The following is a 20,277-nucleotide window of genomic DNA, read 5'->3' as shown; positions in this document are numbered from 1 at the left end:
GCAGGGAAGGAGACCTGCTTGCTCGGGGTTCCGGGACCGAGAGAGCAAACCGGGAAAGGAGACCAGCTTCGCCGCGGTTTGCTCTCGCGTTCCCGGAGCCAGCCAGCAAACCGCAGGGAGGAGACCTGCTTGCTCGGGGTTCCGGGACCGAGAGAGCAAACCGGGAACGCCGCGGTTTGCTCTCTCGGTCCCGGAGCCACCCAGCAAACCGCAGGGAAGGAGACCTGCTTGCTCGGGGTTCCGGGACCGAGAGAGCAAACCGGGAAAGGAAACCAGCTTCGCCGCGGTTTCCTGGTTTGCTCTCTCGGTCCCGGAACCCCGAGCAAGCAGGTCTCCTTCCCTGCGGTTTGCTGGCTGGCTCCGGGAACGCGAGAGCAAACCGCGGCGTTCCCGGTTTGCTCTCTCGGTCCCAGAACCCCGAGCAAGCAGGTCTCCTTCCCTGCGGTTTGCTGGGTGGCTCCGGGACCGAGAGAGCAAACCGCGGGGAAGCTGGTTTCCTTTCCCGGTTTGCTCTCTCGTCCCGGAACCCCCCTTGAAGCCGCCCAACAGCGCTGCAGTGTGGCCACATCTAACACCACTTGCAGCGCTGGTTGCTGTAAGTGTGGCCACTCTGCAGCGCTGGCCCTATACAGCTGTACTAATACAGCTGTAACAACCAGCGCTGCAAAATTTTAGATGTAGACATGGCCTAAGACTTCAAATGTGGCTGGTCTTTATCCATCCAGCTAAGATTTTCAAGCCAGTCTAAAGGAATCCTTAGAAGCCTGATGTTTCTAGCATGTCAGGCTACATACAGCATTGTGTGCAGGATCTGAATATACGAAATGGTTTGGTGTTTCACCTGCAAGAGTGAATCTGAGCATCTGCCTGTCCCTTCGCCTATACGTTACTCACTTACATTGTAAGACTCTCAGGCCTCCCATAAAGAACAGAACTAGTTCAATAACTACTTCCAGCCATATGCAAATGTTTTTATTTTGGAATTGGTTTTGTGGAGAACACTTCATTTTATACTTGTGTTGTGCCACACTCGGGTGTAATACGATGTGACAGATACAAATAACAACAAGGATTAGCCACAGAATTCCAGGAGATAAAAACGAGCTTTAGTTCAGAAAGATTCTGCACACATATTGCATTAAGTGTTCACTACCCGAGTGTTAGAAGAGGATTAGTGAGTTGTGTTACAAAGGACACAAGGAGCTACCGACACCAGACTGGATGTAGCATGCAAAAATAATGGAGGAACGTGGCTGATTCAAAGTATATTCTACACTTACACAGACACTTTCCACTCAAGGGGTCACTAGATTGTGCTTGACAAGCTGCCAAATTCAACTGAAAGTCTGGCAGTCACTGAACAGGCCTCATTTCAGGTCACCTGAAAAGAAATGCAGAATCTGGGCGCTGCCAGGTACAGGAACTGACTTCTGTGTCTCTGATTCTTGCAGGTTTGCCCACTTAAAATCACAGTGTTATCTGCAAGCTGCCCTGCCAGCAAAATGAGTCTTCCCTTCAGCTCTGTGGAGCACGGAAAATGCAGAGAGAGACCCTTTGGTCTTGATCCTGCGCGGCACTGAAGATCATCAAGTCTCGCTGCTAACAGTGGATGTGGATGGCGCTCAGAACCTGGCAGGATTGGCGAGCCCCGTGCTGTGCTGAGAGGCAGGGGAATATGCTGAAGAATTGGCAGATATGCATTGAAGTCAGTCTGAGCTGCAGGTAGGTTAAACCCGGATTCCTGCTTTATTTCGTTAAAGGCTTCCAGGAAGGGAAATCAAAGTCTGCATTAATACTGTATATCCTGAGAGTGAGGAAACGAAGGTAGGAATTTGGGTGGGAGGGGAGATTAAAAGGATCCCTGGCCTAGCCCTGGCAACTCCGGTGCTGTCCAGAGACAGGAATCTAGTAAAACCTATTGGTTAAATTCTCACAGAGACGAAGTGACGCACTTGGCCGGTTAATGTAGTTGTGACTATCCTGACAGGTTACAGAGGGCTACGGGGCAGGCGTTTCCTCAAACCCGGCCCTATTTTTAAGCCTATAGTGATGTCTTGTCAGTGGGAACCAGCTGAAGGGCACTTGCCAATCAGCACAAGCAGAGTAAGCAGGCAGCAGTGGGAGAGGGGAGAGGTGCAGACGGAATCCTGCTACAGCACCAGTCCCCAGAGCAGGCAGGACCTACAGCCCCCTCTCCTCCGCTCTGGGGGATGCCATGGTCCAGCAGGGAGCTGAGAAAGAGACCACGCCAGATACCAGCTGCCACCCTGCCTGGAAGAGAATGAAGGGAATGGAGGGAGTGGAAAGAGAGAACAAGTGTGTGGGGAACAGCTGGGCTGGGGGGAAAGATTGGGGTGGAAATGGCTGGGCGAGGGAAGGGTGTGTGAGCCACGTCATTAATGCAGGGAGGAGTGTAACCCTTTGTGCAGTCCCAGTCCTGCCTCGCTCAGGGTGGACTGATCAGTCCTTCCGGCCCCTCATTGCTGTGGTGTTAGCAGGTCTCCCACCCCGAGAGTGTTCAGCCCAGTCGCAAAGTCCAAACCCACAATGGGCAGAAGGAACTAAAGTCAGCCAGTGAGAGTCGCCGTGTAGGGCGGCAGGATCCAGGGGGCGTTATCCCTTAACTCCTAACCTGCTGGCCATCTGTGAGCTGCCAAATGCGTTTGCTCTTTGGTTCCTGTTGGGGGTGTGTGGGGGGGGGGAGAAGGGGGTGTCTTCTGCTTTAAAGCAGCTGTGGCATGTGTAGCTTACTCGTGCAAAGATGCTTAGTTTCACTTCCTCTCTGTTAACAATCCCTGTGCACAATACCAGACCCTAGTGCATGGCTGGGGGTAGGGAGAACGTGGCCATGGGTCTAAAATACACATGCCCATGACCCCCGGTGTAAGTGGCACACAGTTGCAGCCCCTATTCTAGGCTGGAGTAGCAGCCCCCAAGTGTAGGCTGAACTGCCCTCCCTGCTCCAAGCCCCATGCGGCCCCTAACTCAATGCCTTTGTGTATGTAGTATGGGAGGTGGGGATGAATTCTGCCCACAAGGATTCATGCCAAGATGTTGGCTTGCTCGGCTGTGCCAGGCTCAGAGGATGAGTTCTCTAAAGCTGGTGTTCTCAACCTTCACTGCACCGCGGCCCCTTCTGCCAACACAAATTACTACATGACCCCAGGAGGAGGGACCAACGCCTGAGCCCGCCCAAGCCCCCGCTGCCCTGGGCAGGAGGGCCAGAGCCAAAGCCTGAGCCCTGCTGCCCTGTGCTGGGGGGAGCAAAAACCTGGAGTTTGAGCCCCAGGCACCCAGGGCTGAAGCTCTTGGGCTTGGCTTTGGCCCCGGACTCCAGCAAGTCTAACGCCAGCCCTGATGACCCCATTAAAATAGGGTCCTGACCCATAGAGAACCGCTGCTCTGATGTCATTGCATGGCATGTTTCCAGAGGTGAAGGAATGAGAGCAGTTCCCCTGTTCGGCTCAGAAAGGAAAGGCTGGCACTTTACCAAAGACAGGGGGAAATGCCCCATTGTGTGCTACATTAGGATGAAATTTTGCGGTACACCAGGACTAGGCCATTCTGCATTCTGTTTGGGTACCAACTAGCATCTGTCAGTGTTCCCTCCAAGGTCAGTTATGTACTGCACTCAATGCAAACTAGAACGCGTCAAACGGCAGCTTGGGAAAGTAACTTACAACACACTAGAGCAAGTATTTCACAGCAGACTTAACACCTCCCCTCCGATTCAAACAAACCTCTGTCCCCGGGTCGTGTTAGCGTACAGCACACGGTCCAGCTACCATGGTCAGAAACTGATTTGAAACACACCCACATTAGGAAAAGCAAGAGATCTGTTTGCAAACCACTCCGAAGATATCGCCACTTAAAAACCTTCCTTTGCCGAATGGAGATTGCTCAGGTGTAAGGTATAAAAGGCCCAGGGCTCTGGAATGTAAATGACGCCAGGATACTTCTTCCTGAGGATTTTGTCATTCCACAGCCAAACCACCCAAGCGCCAATTAAGACCAATGTAATAATGTAAGAGTAGAAGAAGAAGAGTCCGTTGCTGTCCAAGACCAGTCCTTTTCGTTTCTGGTGCATGACTAAAGCCATCATGGCAAAGAACGTAAAAATGTAGAGCATGAAAATCTGACCTTCTGTCACAAGGTACCTACAATGCAAAAATATCATTAGTGCCCCTGTGACCATGTAGCAATAATAACCCTTAGCCCGGCTATAGCTACCGATGGATGAAAAGCACCTTGGGGGGAGACTCGGGACTTTCAGTCGGAGCTGAGCAACTACCTGTGTCTTGTACTTTTGGAAAATCTTCCCCTTTACCAACATTAATCCTCACAGTGAGTAACTGGTATTATGTACTGCTGGGGAAACTGAGGCAGGAGATTACGGGATTTCCCCAGAGGGGAGTATTTCTGGCTCCTAGTCTCATGCTCAGACCACTGCCTCATGCCTCTTCCCTATATTTCATACATGAACAGATGTTTTCAAATAAACATTCCCTCATGCAGCCATTGCAATGCCGGGAACTTGACAGTAACTGACTTTCACTGGCCAACGTGAGGGAGAGTCCGAGCCGCTTAAATTCTCAAAGGTAAATTTTAAAACTCATTCCACCGTACGCACCTAGAGGGCTTTGTTCAGCCAAAATGAAACTTAGCTGCAGGGCTGAGTCTTTACATTTGACAGTTGTCAGGATAATTCTCAATGTGGAAATTAAAAAAACTATATATTTTAAATGTTTTAATAACCGAAAGTTGTAACCGGTACCGTAAGTAACTCAGTGTGTTTACTCATCTTGTTCAGAGTGTGATTTTGAAACTGGCCATCTCTCTTCCCACCTGCCTAGATTCTAGTTTCAACAGGACGGATGAGTGAGGGTGAAACACACAGGGCAGAAGCTGATTGGCTGGGAGGTTCAACACACACTTTACATTTGGGACTTGTCTAGACTAAGGAAATTTGCACCACTGTAACTATATTATAATAAAAATATCTCCTCCCTCTTATATAGCTTTACAAAGGAGATACCATTCACCCCATTTTACAGATGGGGAAACTGAGGCACAGAGATGGGAGGTGGCTTGCCCAAGGTCCCAGCAAGCCAGTAGCTGAGCTGGGAATCCTGAGTCCTAGTTTTGCTCTCAGTCACTAGGCCCCAGTGTTTACATCGGGAGGTAGTCACTCCAGTGCAAACCCCTGATGCAGATGTGCTGCACCTGTGCAAACGGATCTTGTCTCAGTGTGATTTAGCAGAGCAGATCATACCAGTGCATCAGACTTACACTGTTGCATCATGTATACACTGAGGATTTGCACTGCTGTGGTCTCATCAGTGCAAAGACCCCAGGATAGACAGGGCATTAGCAATTGTAGAGGGTTGGGCCACTAGAGGTAGAAGTTTATTTTTAAAATGGGTGGCTGGCATTTTTCATGAATGCCGTAAAGCCCACATTTTTGTTTTTTTTTCGCATTTATAGTGCTCCATATCTCTCATATCTAGTCATGCCCTGTTTCTTGGTGTGAATCAATATGATGGTATGTACTACGGTCCAGGAGAGACTTACAGATGCCAGCCAAGTGAATTAGGAAAATTGGAAACTAACTGGAGGGTTTCTAGAACAGCTATTTATTAATAGATCACAGTGGGACAGGCAGGACAGAGCCAAACCAGAATGATCAAATGGGTTACTGCTTACTGAGATCCGAACCAAAAAGGGAACTTGGAGGAGGGAGACGCGATGGAATTAAGCTCCCCCTGGCTTTTAAATCTTTTCCTTTCCTAAATACATATAAGAACATGAACTGCAGAACTCCAAGCTGATGTATTTAAAGGAAATTAGAATGGGGAAACTGAGAGTTGGCTAAATCATTAAGCTGATTTGACTATTAAAAAATTAATTTAGTGTATGAAATACAATCTTGGCAGGGGGCAGAGATCTGGATAAGAGAGACCATAATCTCTGAAGTGACAAGCTGTTTGGCGGCCATCAGGGAAAGCATTTGGAAAGAGGAGAATAATGAAAATGGGAAATAAATAAACCCTCTCTCCAAAGGCTATTCCGGCAGAGCAGGAAAGCAGCATGCAGATGAAGGGGACTTTATTTATATATTAAAAAGCCTAGATGACTGATATCAGGGGATTTCCACAGGAAAGGTGAATATTCCTAAAGGCTGCATGGAACACTGTGTGCTCCAGGCTCTACAGACTGTGCATACGGCAAATAAAATCAAGATGGAACATCCAAAGTCGAGAGATCCTAATATCTCAGTCGAACACGCTAGGGGATGGTGAGACGGTGAAGCAGCATTCAGGGTTTTTCATGCTAACCAAGCAGATAAACGGTGTAGGCTGGAATCGGCTGCTGCCCCAAAAGTCTGGTATAGTACATGGGCAACATTTCAGGGTACCTGTGTACAGCAGGTAGGAGCTGGTCTCCCAGCCTGGCTAGACAGACTCATGCTAGCGTGGACACTGAGACTCAGGCTGGTGCTTGGGCTCTCATGCTCCCTAATGCCCAAAGGCTTCCCAGCCTGATCTGGCACAGCCAAGCTATTATTCGTGTGCCAGTTTAAGGCTGTTTAGCTGTCACAGCGGCAGGGCAGCCAGACCCTACGGGGCGGAGGGGAGAAAGGGTGTATTTTGGATCCCAAGTGGAGACGCAAGCTGCCCCTTAGGAAGGAGAGGTGACTGACAGCCTGCTAGCTCCAAAGCAAAAGTTCTGATGCAGAAAGCAGGCCCTGGATGCTGAGTTATTTGTTAAGCTCCTCCTGGCCAGCTCTGTCTGCCAGGAATGCCAACTTCTCCATGATATCTCATGGTAAAGGAATTTTCATTTCCCCGACTGCATCCACCAATTTGCTTTTCCCACCAGAGTGCTGAACTGCTGGAGAGTGCCTGTCCCAGAGCCTCTGTCTCCAGAATGGGTGATATGAGACCTGCCAGTGTGCCTCCAGCCCTGCTTTAGGGGGCATGTCTCAGGCCGAGTGGATAGTTTAGGCTCCACATCTATTCATCCCTTGGCCTCCTTGCTGAGGTGACTAATGTAGGTACCAACTGATGGTGGTTCTCTGAGTGTTCCCTCAATGAATTGGAGTGAGACATGTGGGGATGGCTTTTTCCTCATGAGCATGACTCAAGATTGCGACACAGGGGCGAGAGGTTCTGTATAACTGTATCTTCATGGGTCTGGTGGTTCTGATGCAGCAGCTGGAGATGAATTGCATGAAAATGCTGGCTCATAGTGAACTAACGTAGATGAATTATATGTATGAGAACAGCAACTGTTGCTGAGTTAATATAGGCTGCCCCTACCTTTCCCATAGAGTAATGAACATTGGCCTGAAAACACACAATGGCACCACAGAAGATGACATGGAGGAACTGGGGGTTTTGGCAGCTGGGGACTGGGCAGCTATGGAGGGTTTGGAATTGTGGATAAGCACATTAACTGGACATCTTTTGCTAAAATGATCAGCAAAGGCCATCCTTAGGTTTCAGAGACAACAGTCCCTGAGAAGAAAAGGGCACACATAAATAGAATTTCAGCAGCGTCAAGCAAGATTTTCTTCTTTAAATAAAGGTTTTAATACTTAAACAGGGATAGAAAGAGATTTGATGTCTATCCTAATGAGTTAAAGTATTTTTTTACATGGCTTAAGCAAGATTTATTCTTTTAGTGGTAAAAATTGTGTCTGCATTTTGTTGATGTGTGTAATACATTAACTAACCTTTTATTTTATTTTATTTTATTTTTCGAAGTAGCAGGGGGGAATCTGTATCTCTCTTACAGGCTTGAAGGTTTTTGCAGGTGGGAGTGGGATAAAATGCAAGAAAGAATGCGAGAGAGGGTAGGAGTGGGATTAAAAAAACAGTCCCATGCGGGGGGGGGGGGGAAAGTGGGACAATTTGCCCCAGGCCCTGCAGGGGCCCCCATGAGAGTTTTTTGGGGGCCCTGGAGCAGGGTCCTTCACTTGCTCCGGGGGCCCCGGAAAACCCTTGTGGAGCCCGGGCCCCCTGAGCTGCTTCTGTTCTGGGTTTTCAGTGGCAATTCGGCAGCAGGGGGTCCTTCTGCCCCGGGACCCGCTGAAGTGCCGGGTCTTCAGTGGCAACTTGGCGGCAGGGGGTTCCTGCCATGGATCCTGGAGTGGAAGGACCCCCCACCACCGAAGACCCCAGGCCCCCTGAATCCTCTGGATGGCCCTGGTTCCCATTACCTATTCTCGGAGCCATGTAGTCACTTGTATCATTATTCAAACATCCACTAGTTTTCTATGTCCCTTACCTGTACCTGGAGCTTAGCTAACTTACCAGTAATAAAGGCTGCTTGGCCCCATCAGGAGCAAGGCGGCTAATGGCATTCTGCTCTCTTCTTTAATGGGTGTGAAGCAGCCGGTAAAATATATGAAGAGTATGAGAAAGAAAGGAATATACCTGTGCCAGGAGAAGAAAGCTGTGGTCAGGCTGTTAGTAATGAAAACCCCATTCTAGCACATGAGCTTGGGACAGACGTGGGATTCCTCCTTTCAGGCACGTCCAGACTGCAAACCCACCCACGGCCGCGACTCAGAGCCAGAATCTACAGACAGGGGCTGATGGGGCTCACGCTCTGGGGCTAAAAACAGCCGTGTAGACAAGGCTGATGAGCCGTTCTCCATGTTGGAGCCTGAACCTACTTCTGAGGCTTTTCACAACCTTCCATAGCTGAGTAAGTTTGCAAGGGCTGAAACCCTTTACTCTGCAGCTACAGAGCTTTGCCTCAGACTTGGCTAGTTCCCTCGGCCAAACCTAGGAATCCTTTTGGCAAATGAAATTAAGGAGGGAGGTTAACGGGCCATTTCTGGTGAACCTGCAAACTAGCCAAGGCCTGTGTTGAGGTCGGTGGCTTGCTGGAAACTTTGCACCAATGGGAAGGCGCGGTCTGCATTCAGGGCCACGCTACTGTCTGATTGTAATGCTACAGCCCCGTCTGTTATGGTCACAGCTGTAGCCACAAGATTACAGCTGTGCGGGTAGGAGATGCAAAGTGCAGGCCATGCCAAGCACTGAGCTATTGTATAAGGGGGGGACGATGCAAAGCGCTTTCAAAGGAAAACAGACTTCCTTGCCTCTCAGAGGACAAGTAAGAGTTTGCTGATTAGTAAGGGATCCAAGTTCCCCATCTAACATTGGCATTTTTTGCACTCTCTGGCTTGATAGGAAGCCTAGGGACTTTATTAAAAAATTGAGCCATTTGGAAAAACAGCATTTCAAACACCGGGCATCACCAGTCTGGGGTTTAAACAGACTGAATGAGCCTCGGTTAAGGGCCAGCTGACTTGTGTTCCCTATTAAGACAAACTGAGTTTGCTTCACAGAGCACTGCAGGGATGTGACAATAGCCTGTGGGTGGAAGTATTTATATTTGCAATGTCCAAGGAGGCCTCGTGCCATTTTGTAGTAGGGACACTATAGGATCCATGCTAAAATCCACTGCTGGGATGAAATGCACACAGAGCAGTGTCCGCTTCCTCAGGGATGGGGGCTACTCGTATCTAGAGCCCTGCAAATCTGTGTGGATCCGTTTTATATCCATGGACCATTTCTGCAGATGCGGATACACATTTTGTATCCGCGCAGGGCTCTGACGGTAAGAGCAGGTGGGCAGCTGTGAGAAGCCGCGGCAGATCCTCCACCTGCCCTGGGTGGAGGGCCCAGGGGGCAGAGACAGGGCCCAGGGGCTGCTTGGGACCCATGACCAGAGTGACGGAGGGTCCGCCGTGGCTCCCCACAGCTGCCCGCTCGGCTCTTATCATGGTCGGACTGTGGTTCTGAGCCACCCCCTGGCTGGAGCCAGGTTGGGGAGACCCAGCTGAAGGAGCAAAGTCCAGCCTTACTCACTAAGGGGTATGGCTTCACGGCAATTATAAATCGCAGCAGGCCTGTGCCAGCCACCTCGGTCTGCGGGGCAGTTTCATTGCTAGGCAGACTTCCAGGCTCAGGCTGCAGCCTGAGCTCTGGGACCCCGCCCATCTTGCAGGTCCTAGAGGCTGACTCCATTGGATGTCTACACTGCTATTAAACAGCCCTGCAGCCCGAGCCCCGGGAGCCCAAGCCAGCTGGCACAGGCCAGCCGCGGGTGTCTAACTGCAGTGTAGACGTGCCCCAGTAGGACGCTCCTTGAGTGGAAGAACAATGAAAGGGGAAAAAGATGAGAGGCAGCGAGCCTGCAGAATGGTGACTTATGCCTGCAAGGATGTTCCTCGTCCTAAGAGCCCTTCACAGCTGCCCATTTCAAGGGCTCCAACTGCTCATCCTACATGAATAACAGCCTGGTTCTGAACAGAGTCCTCCTGCTGTCAATAACAGCGAGTGGTCTGAATAGTGACAGGGACAGAGCGAAAATGGCTGGGGCAGTTTTCCAAGGCATGACTTGTGCCACTGGCACCGGCTATAGGAACGTACTCTAACCAGGTCTCCCAGACTGGGTGCTTTACTGAACAGATTTACTTCCTGCTACATTCTGCAGCTATCAGACACACTGTAAATCACTCACCACATTGAATGCCCTAAGTATTCATCGTAGTAGTACAGCAGCTCAAAAGAATCAATCTGCAATGGAATGAAGCCAGGTTAGAAAGGCGTGCGGGAGCATCACCGTAGTATACAAAAATCAGGCAGTCTAAAACACATGCTGCTGCACACCCAAGCGTCCTTACCAGCGTCTCCGGTTTGAGGTTTTTGATGATTGGGTTCTCTCTTACGGACAGATGGTGCTGGTACCCGCTGAAAATCAAACGGTGGTTGACGGAGTCGCCCACCAAATGGATGCTCGCTCCCATGACGAACACGATGATGCTGACGTAGACCACTGATCTGGGCAGGGTCTTAGGGGACCTTTCAATGAGCTGCAATTCAAGGGGCTCGTTAAGGGTGTCTGAACCAGGATGCAGAAGGTAGAAACAGAGGGGAAATAAAACACGAGCGATTCTAGCCACTGTAAAATGCCAGCTTTAAGTCTTTGTCCATCCCCTCCTCCCCCCGCCCAAAATCATCCCCAACAAGCAAGTCATTCTACACAATGTTGCAAACTGTATGTCTTCTGAGCAGATCAGAGCCAGGGTCTGCCCAGCCCCGTATCCTGTCAGATGCTCCCGAGGCATTCTTTGCATCTTCTGCTGGACAATTACAGAATCCCCTATCTAGAGGAGACGTGGTTTCCTAACTCCCCCTATTGCCGTATCAGGGATGCAGATAGCTCAGGGGACCAGGAAACGGGTTTTATTGATTTTTTTTTCCTATAAAAATTGTAAATAAATCCCCTTATTTTTAGCCTCAAACCTGACAGCCCATCCTTAACTGCACCAGCACTGCGACTACGTCAACAATCCAAAATAGTACTCAACGCAATTGATCTATTCATCAGCCAGGAGCAGAAGCCTGATTCCTTAGAAGAAAAATGTCTGTGGCTTTCTGTCGTTCCTGCTCCGAGTAGCATAATGATTCTGTCTGAAAGCCTCTTTGTACCCTCCAGTGGTGAGTGGCACCTCCAGCAATGCTCCAAGTTACTGTATGATGCTCTAACTCCTCCTTCAATTAGTGCAGACTATACCCTCTGCTGGACTGTGTTCTAAGGAGCTTGACTCATTTTTCTCTGTACTTCAGGTTATTAGTTGTTTCTGAGGGCGAAGCTTCCTTTACTCTGCTCTAATGTAAGGGGTAAAATCAAAGCACCATGTCAAATTGCTTGGTGAATTCAATAACCCTTTGCCACCAGTAGCCAAGCTGAACTTTGAGGGTGAAATTCTCCTCTGCATGGGAACCTGCACACGACCATGTGTGTATTCTACTCAAGCTCTTATGGTCCAATCCTTGGGGTGCGGCAATCGCTAGCATCTTGTGCAGGTCCTCTGCCCAGGGTGAATTTCACCCCAGAAAGGACAATTCCGTAACGGAGACTTCAAAGCAGCACAAACATCACAAATTGGATTATCTGTGGCTTCTACAGCAGGAAGGCTTCTAGACAGATGGTATTAATTTGCCCTGCAATGCTTTGGGACACAGGGGTCAAGGGTCTAAATGAAAACGTCAGTGTGACTGCAAATCTGACTGACTTTTGGAACAATTTCTCTTCCTGACTGAATGCATTCTCAGATTCGCTCTAGTGCTGGTTGAAGAGCTAAACTCCACCAAAGGTCAGTTCTCAAGACTAGTCTTGATAAGGGTGCTTCACATGGAGAAACAGCTGATCAGCTCCATAGCTCTGGCTGTGTCCTTCTTCCTAGCTTGGAAAATCAGCTACAATAGTCTTCTGCCTGCCCTTTTCTCTGCTGCCAATAATAAGCTTCTTAGCAGAAGTGTTTCTATAGATAATAATAATCAAGACAATCTATTTTCAAAGCTTAGCTTTCAATTGATTTTTATAATGATTTTCTGGAGATCAGAAAGAGGGGTTCGGAGATGAACAACACGAATCAGAGCCAAGCAAAAATATTTTGTCTGAAGAGAGATGGAAAAGATAGGGGCTGTAATGCAGAAGACAAATGAGAGCAGACATGATAAAAGTATACTAAATAATGAATGACCTAGAGATGCTGGGTTGGGCATTCCTATTCATAAAATTCCAAGAGGAAATCCAATTACACTGAAAGGCCAGAAAGTGAAAACTTATGGAAGGAAATACTTTCTCACCTAATGCTTTGCTACTTTATGGTTCTCTCTGCCACAAGATGCCATTGCAGCCAAGAGCTTAACAGAATTAAGAAAGGGATTGGACAGTGGTGTGAATAACACACACATCCAAGGTAAGGATTTACAAAAAAATTTTTTGGAAGGGATAAACCCTTCACTCCAGGGCATAATTCAATTTCTAACTAATAGGGTGTTCATAGCTGCCTACTGCAGGGCTTCTGGCATGTTCTGACTGGGAGAAGCTTTCTGAGAGTACAGGGCTCTTTATTGTAGCTGACAAAGACACATGATTAGGGTGACCAGATGTCCTGTTTTTAAAGGGACAGTCCCGGTTTTTGGGACTTTTTCTTATATAGGCGCCTATTACCCCCCACCTCGTCCTGTTTTTTCAGTTGCTATCTGGTAACCCTACATGTGATCCAATGGCTGGAAGCTAAAGCTAGAAAAATTCAGGCTTGAGATAAGATGCAAACTTTTCCCCATTTGGGTAATTAACCACTGGAACAATTAACTTCTGGATATGGTGGATTCTCCAACACCTGAAGTCTTAATTCAAGACAGGATGCCTTGAGTTCACCTAGAAGTTATTAGCCTGATGCAGAAATTACTGTCTGAAACTCTCTGGTTTGGGTTACACAGGAAGTCAGACTAGAGCTAATCCTAATGGTCCATTCTGGCCTTAAATCTATGAAACCTTCCACTGAAACTTCTGATTTCGTCCACTGTCAGAGACAGGCTACTCAACTCATGGGGCCATGGATGTGATAAAGTGTGGTACTTTGTACGTTCCTATGAACAGGCAGAGGAAAAACCAACCTGGAGGTACAGATCATGATAGGCGGGGAAATGAGTAAGAAAGAGAAATGCTACCCCCACACAGTGATGAAAGGATCAAATCTGTCCCTGATCATTGGCCCAGGGCTTAGACAAGTTACTGACAATGAAACCATTTCTACCCATCCACTAACTCATAGACTCATAGACTCATAGACTCTAGGACTGGAAGGGACCTCGAGAGGTCATCGAGTCCAGTCCCCTGCCCTCATGGCAGGACCAAATACTGTCTAAACCATCCCTAATAGACATTTATCTAACCTACTCTTAAATATCTCCAGAGATGGAGATTCCACAACTTCCCTAGGCAATCTATTCCAGTGTTTAACTACCCTGACAGTTAGGAACTTTTTCCTAATGTCCAACCTAAATCTCCCTTGCTGCAGTTTAAGCCCATTGCTTCTTGTTCTATCATTGGAGGCTAAGGTGAACAAGTTTTCTCCCTCCTCCTGATGACACCCTTTTAGATACCTGAAAACTGCTATCAGGTCCCCTCTCAGTCTTCTCTTTTCCAAACTAAACAAACCCAATTCCTTCAGCCTTCCTTCATAGGTCATGTTCTCAAGACCTTTAATCATTCTTGTTGCTCTTCTCTGGACCCTCTCCAATTTCTCCACATCTTTCTTGAAATGCGGTGCCCAGAACTGGACACAATACTCCAGTTGAGGCCTAACCAGCGCAGAGTAAAGCGGAAGAATGACTTCTCGTGTCTTGTTTACAACACACCTGTTAATGCATCCCAGAATCATGTTTGCTTTTTTTGCAACAGTATCACACTGTTCACTCATATTAAGCTTGTGGTCCACTATGACCCCTAGATCTCTTTCTGCCATACTCCTTCCTAGACAGTCTCTTCCCATTCTGTATGTGTGAAACTGATTGTTCCTTCCTAAGTGGAGCACTTTGCATTTATCTTTATTGAACTTCATCCTGTTTACCTCAGACCATTTCTCCAATTTGTCCAGATCATTTTGAATTTTGACCCTGTCCTCCAGAGCAGTTGCAATCCCTCCCAGTTTGGTATCGTCCGCAAACTTAATAAGCGTACTTTCTATGCCAACATCTAAATCGTTGATGAAGATATTGAACAGAACCGGTCCCAAAACAGACCCCTGCGGAACCCCACTTGTTATACCTTTCCAGCAGGATTGGGAGCCATTAACAACTACTCTCTGAGTACGGTTATCCAGCCAGTTATGCACCCACCTTATAGTAGCCCCATCTAAATTGTACTTTCCTAGCTTATCTATAAGAATATCATGCGATATTGATATTGATATCATGCGATACTAAAAACATTTCTAGCCTCAGCAGGTCAGAAGACAAATGAACTTTACAGTTATCTCAGGCTGGTTAACGTCTTGTTCTTTAAAAGTCACTGTTTTGTTCCCCCATAAGCATTTCAGAGTCGTTCTACCCTGGGTGGAACTGGCCCCTGGCAAGCAAATTCTGAATTTGACCAGGGTTGTTATGCATACCCTCCCTCAAGAATTCCTGCAGCAAAACCTCGTCTTTGGAAAGTTTTGCTCAAAAATGTAACGTCCATGCTTTGAGGTTTACCTTTAAAAGAAGAAATGGCGTGATAACATTGTAAGCCATATGGAAATAATCTCCTGCACTAGGTTTGTTTAAAGGAAACCACTCTAAAGGCAGAATAATCTGAGGAGAGAAGAAAAACAAAATGTCAGCAAGCCTCCAAATACATCGCCTGTAAGTAGAGCAGGCAACAGATTTAAATACCGCACAAGTATTGCACGACATTCATAACTTCTCAAAACGTCTGCAGCCCACGGTGACTGGCTGAATGTTTAGTGATTGCAAGAAAGAGAATGAGTTTTGGTCTGCAGTCACATCCCAGTTGTTGTGGCTTGATTTCTTAGCCAGCTGGCTGTCTTGGCTTTGCCTAGCTGTTAATGAAGTAAAGCCAGTTGACTGTCAATTTTCCAGAGATGTTTTCTGATTTAGATTAAGCCTCCCTAAAATTGGAGCTTTGAAATAAGATGAGAAAATAATGCTCTTTCTCCTCATCCACTCACTCCTGCAACAATGCCAAAAGCTAATGCTCTTAATTTGCGTGGCTGGTTGTTAAGAAGCCCATTCCAAATCTATTGTTTATTTAGTATGCTCTGCAGGCTTCCTGTATCCGACACTTGGGTAATCTTCGATCATGTAGCCCAACCAAAAATTACAGCTTGAAAGTGAAAACCCTTCAGCCATAATAGATAGATGGGATTTTTTTCTCTCATGGCAGTTCCTGAAGGTGAGCACAATGTACTGTGTATTAGTGACAGATGCTGCCAGCCTCTCCATTTAATTTTGATGCAGGGAAGCTGGTAGTGATGTAAGACCAAACTTCTGAGGTTTCTGCTCTGCCATGTAAGCAGTATAGTTAGCAGCAGTCATTGACACTGCGGCAACAGCAATAGCACTATGATGACAATGATACGCAATCAGAGACCATCTTGTACCTCCCTTGAGAACAGAGAAGATGCAAGTTTAAGTTGTTCTGGCAGCAGTAGGATTTAGACCATGGGGTTCCAGTGTACAGGGATAATTCTGTGCTTAGCTAACATAGTTCCACTAATTTAACCCACCGCTCCTTGGACTGCTCAAAATCTCTTCCTTCTACATCCTCCCACCCTTTGCACTGCCCTCAGCTGACCGGCACTGCCAGCTAAGTTGTCCTACTCACCATAACTATTGGACGGCCAAAGTCCAACACCCAGTTCTGTAGAGTGAAGTAGAACCACAGGTCAAAATGAAACTGAGATGTCTTAAACGCATCTTCATTCTTCGTTGACCCATGCCTATTAACGAGACAGCAAAGACAACTTCAGCCCATGTGTTTCCGGAAGGTCACTTTCTTGACAGTAATGGAAAGAAAATTCTTTTGTCCTGCACTTTAAGAAGGCTCCATTTTAATAAGATACGAATGGGTTGTGAAAGAGCAGGCAAAAAAATCTTGTCGTGCTGTAACTGTGTCCTCTATGTTTATATTACAGTAGGACCACAAGGCTCCAAAGGAGAGGAAGACTCCATTGTTCACACATGGAGTGACAGTCCTGCCTCAAAAAGCTTCCAGTCTAACCAACCAAGACAGACAAAGTATGGGAAAGGGAACTAAGGGATGGAGAGACCTACCCCAGAATGTCCCATAACTTAGTGGGTAGGGTACTCCCTTTGGAGGTGGAAGACCTAGCTCCAAGTCCCTGCTCCACAGCAGGCAGAACAAGACTTTGAATCTGGGTCTCCCACATCCCCACTGGGAGCCATAACTATTGGGTACTCTGGACATGCCCCCAAATTCCCAGCCTGTTAACTCCCTGTAAAAGTGGCAAAGAGTTATAGACTAACAAATGTATTGGAGCATGAGCTTTCGTGGGTGAATACCCGCTTCGTCGGATGCATCTCATGCATCCATTTGTTAGTCTATACGGTGCCACAGGATTCTTTGCTGCTTTTACAGATCCAGACTAACACGGCTACCCCTCTGACATATATTGTGCAAGGCTCTGGCTGTGCACCACAGGCACTGCAGGGGAACACCTGTTTTGAGACTCCTGCAGGGGATGAGATGTGTTTGTGAGAGCTCCAAGCAGCTTGTTGGATGGGGGCAGCAGCAGGACTTAGGTGGCTTTGCAATGCCTGCCAGCAGAAGCCTAGGGGACTTTTAGGCACCCCTGCTCAGCTGGTGCTCAAGGTCTGGTCTGACTGAAGCACTTAACCCCAAGTCACACAACAGATCACTGGAGAAGCTGGGTCAGGAATCCAGGTGTACGGACACCCAGTTCAGTGCCCTATCCCCTGTGCCCTACTGCTTCTCTTACACTTAGCTGTGTGACAAAGCTGAACTGCACTCTGAGGAACAAGCAAAGGTTAAAATCCTTAGATTATAGGCAGGACTGAAATGCAAAGCACTATTCATCAAAAGCAACAAACTCTTGTAAAAAAAATATTTTACTTGATAAAAATAAGCATGTATGCAGTATCTTTGGGGAACATGTTTCTTTTAAGTGTTGAACTATTTTTAAACTTTGCATGACAAAGCCTTACTATTACTACCCCAGCAATCTCTCCTACAGAGATGCTAACACAGCTTTGCAGCCCAATGACACTCAAATGGCAAAAGAAATGGTGTGACACTGGAAATGAGTCCACCTTAATTTTCTAATCCATCTGCCTGTGCAAACTCCCGTTAGCATGCCTTGTGATCCAACTCCCACTGAAGTAATGGGAGTCTTCTCCTCGAATACAACAGCGGGATCAGGCCTTTGTGCACCTAGAGGTAAATAGCAGCTTTACATTAATGTCACAGTTGTGAAACCTACTGCCCTTGAGACTGTTTCGAGAGATCAAATGCTAAAATATTATCTAATGTTGAAGCTTAGTTCTTAACTGTCCAGCTCACAATGGAGATAGGTTGTCTTACCGAGGGACACATTTTAAACAAGCTACAATACAGAACGAGTGATGGTATTGGAAAGGAAATCTAATGTTATCAAAGCTTTTTCTTCTCTCTGGTAGTCAGTGGCCTGGTGAGACTTTGGGCTTGTCTACACGTAAAAGGCTGCAGGAGCGATTCAGTGAAGACATTACGTATGCTGACAGGAGGGGTATCCCCTTGGCATAGGTACTCCACCGCCCCGAGAGGCGAATTCTCCTGTCAACCTAGAGCTGTCTATACAGGCGTTTGGACAATTTGACTCTGTTGCTCAGAGGTGTGTGGCTTTTTTTTTTTAACAATTATCTTGATCTAATTTCCTAGTGTAGATCAGGTCTTTGCTCACAAAATGACCCATCCTTTCCATGCATTGTCCAGCCCCGATAGGAGATGTTTAGCTGTGTTCAATATTTACACTGCCTCTGTGACACTACAGCGGGGGGGGGGGGGGGGTACAGGAGGAGTATGGATCCTTGAGCTTGATTCTTTTCTTTGTTGCAAAATGTATCTGCCAAGAGCATTCCCTTGAATGGAGGTATGCGTATAAGAGATTTATTATCCACATAGTGCCAGAGGCCTCCATGGCACTTTGAAGGTAAAAAAGTGAACCAAGGAGTGAAATTTCAAAAGCAAGTAAGCAGTTTAGGAACTTAAATCTTATTGGCACAAGTGACTACTTAGGCTCCTAATTCACATAATTGCTTTTCAAACTTCTACCTAAGATCTCTAGTGCAAGGAAAGTAGGATTTAATGTATACAGACAAGTAATGGTAGCTCTTATTTGGGAAGAAAAAGGCAGCAGGGGACAGGTCAGAGGGGTGACAGAACAAAAGGAGGGGAAAGTAAAAGGCCCTTTTAGATTCACTTTTGATACTTTGCACCGCAGAAGTTGGGGGAAGGGTGGTCTAGGTTCATGTGTAATCCTAGGCTGCCTCTAGGGCAGCTTGGCAGCTGCTCTGTGTGGTGGTGGTTCAGTGTGTTTTGGGGTAATGCTGGAAAGATTATTTAGGGTTCTTTGCGAGGAAGGGAGTGGTGTTTCCTCCTGTAGAAGGGGAGTATTTTCTGGGTGGATGAGGCAAGATGGGAGACATGCAGAACTGGAGGAATCGGTCAGATCTTGGGGATTAAAGGGAGTGTTGTTGATTCAATAACCGCTAATAAAGTGCACGCAGGGCCTGCCCTTCTGCTAACCAGAGCAAGAGTGAACAAGACCCAGCTTTGAGACCATGGCCCAGAGAACCCCGGCGGTCAGTCACACCGCCTGAAGGGAGGGCAGGAGCCCTGTAATGGGGCAAAAACTGCTACCGTGAAGAATTGAGGAGGGGGTGGCTAGAGAGCCCTTTCCGAAAGCGGGACCGATTCTCGGCTCTGGGGCTACTGGCCAAGGGAGCAGCGCGGGCGGGGTCGGCCGGGGCCCGGTGCTCCCCGGGCAGGGCAGGAGGGGAAGGGGGATTTGCCGGCTCTGAAGGGTGAGCAGGGCGCGGGCGGGGTCGGCCGGGGCCCGGTGCTCCCCGGGCAGGGCAGGAGGGGAAGGGGGATTTGCCGGCTCTGAAGCGGTGAGCAGGGCGCGGGCGGAGTCGGCCGGGGCCCGGTGCTCCCCGGGCAGGGCAGGAGGGGAAGGGGGATTTGCCGGCTCTGAAGCGGTGAGCAGGGCGCAGCCGGGGCCCCGCAGGCTGGAGCGGGGGCAGTAACGGGGGCTGGGCTCACACCGGCGCGCTAAGCACGGGCCTCCCTGTCCCATCGCTCCTGGGCTGGACCCAGCGGGCTGATCCCGGGCCCCCGCCGGGAGCCCGGGCTGGGGCCAGGGGCCGCAGGGTTCAGGTCAGGGCCGGCCCGGCTCCCTCCGCCCATGTCCCGGGGCCCCAGGCCGGTTCCACCCGCCCGGTCTCGGGGCGCCCGGGGGACGCGCTCACCTGCCCTGGTAGAAGGACCCGCCCGGCTGCTGGGAGCCCGGGGCCGCTGGCGGGAACTGCCGCCTCCGCGCTCCCTGCATGTGCCCGTCCGGCCCGGCTCCGTCCCCGCGCATCCGCCTGGGCTGCAGCCAGGGGCTCCGGGAGCCGCCTCCCCGCGCCGCGCCGCGCCCCGCCCCAGCCCGCCCGTGAGGCCGGGGGACGGGGCTGGAGCCTGGCGCTGGCTGGCCTGGAAGAGGCGAGGGGGGAGCCGCTGGGGGAAGCGCGGCAGCTGCCGGTGTAACGTCAGTTTGAGCAACCCTCCCGTTTTGCAACTAGCTTCAGTTTCTGGCACATAAGAAAACCATCTGTGCTCCTGCTCTGGAATTGCTGCCAGGCTTGTTTCTGTCGTTACACCGGCTCTAGGATTGGCTCTCGG

General features: G+C 48.7%; 1 protein-coding gene across 2 annotated transcripts; it reads right to left on the bottom strand.

Moving 5' to 3' along the window:
* Positions 1 to 956: 956 nt before the first annotated feature.
* On the bottom strand, positions 957 to 19,974 carry CLN6 (CLN6 transmembrane ER protein). 2 transcript variants are annotated; one of them, XM_030578862.1, is made up of 7 exons: positions 19,863 to 19,974; positions 16,201 to 16,315; positions 15,069 to 15,167; positions 10,703 to 10,891; positions 10,540 to 10,595; positions 8,316 to 8,438; positions 957 to 4,157 (listed from the first exon to the last, which is right to left on the bottom strand). In XM_030578862.1, the coding sequence occupies exons 1-7, from the start codon at positions 19,940 to 19,942 to the stop codon at positions 3,869 to 3,871; spliced, it is 951 nt and encodes a 316-aa protein (XP_030434722.1). In that variant the 5' UTR covers positions 19,943 to 19,974; the 3' UTR covers positions 957 to 3,868. The 2 variants fall into 2 exon arrangements, with proteins under 2 accessions (XP_030434722.1, XP_030434723.1); XM_030578863.1 differs by lacking the exon at positions 15,069 to 15,167.
* Between the last annotated feature and the right edge of the window lie 303 nt (positions 19,975 to 20,277).

This window comes from Gopherus evgoodei, chromosome 10 (assembly GCF_007399415.2).
Source record: "Gopherus evgoodei ecotype Sinaloan lineage chromosome 10, rGopEvg1_v1.p, whole genome shotgun sequence".
NCBI classification, from domain to species: Eukaryota; Metazoa; Chordata; order Testudines; family Testudinidae; genus Gopherus; species Gopherus evgoodei.
This window is presented reverse-complemented; position numbering and strand designations above follow the sequence as displayed.

What these genes read in the sequence shown, in the direction of transcription:
- CLN6 (XM_030578862.1), bottom strand. Translation starts at nt 19,942, where the DNA reads ATGCAGGGAGCGCGGAGGCGGCAGTTCCCGCCAGCGGCCCCGGGCTCC. An exon ending in ACCTCAAACCGGAGACGCTG is followed by an intron (nt 10,596 to 10,702) that starts GTAAGGACGCTT and finishes ATTCCATTGCAG; the next exon opens with ATTGATTCTTTTGAGCTGCT. An exon ending in TACTTAGGGCATTCAATGTG is followed by an intron (nt 8,439 to 10,539) that starts GTGAGTGATTTA and finishes CTCCTGGCACAG; the next exon opens with GTATATTCCTTTCTTTCTCA.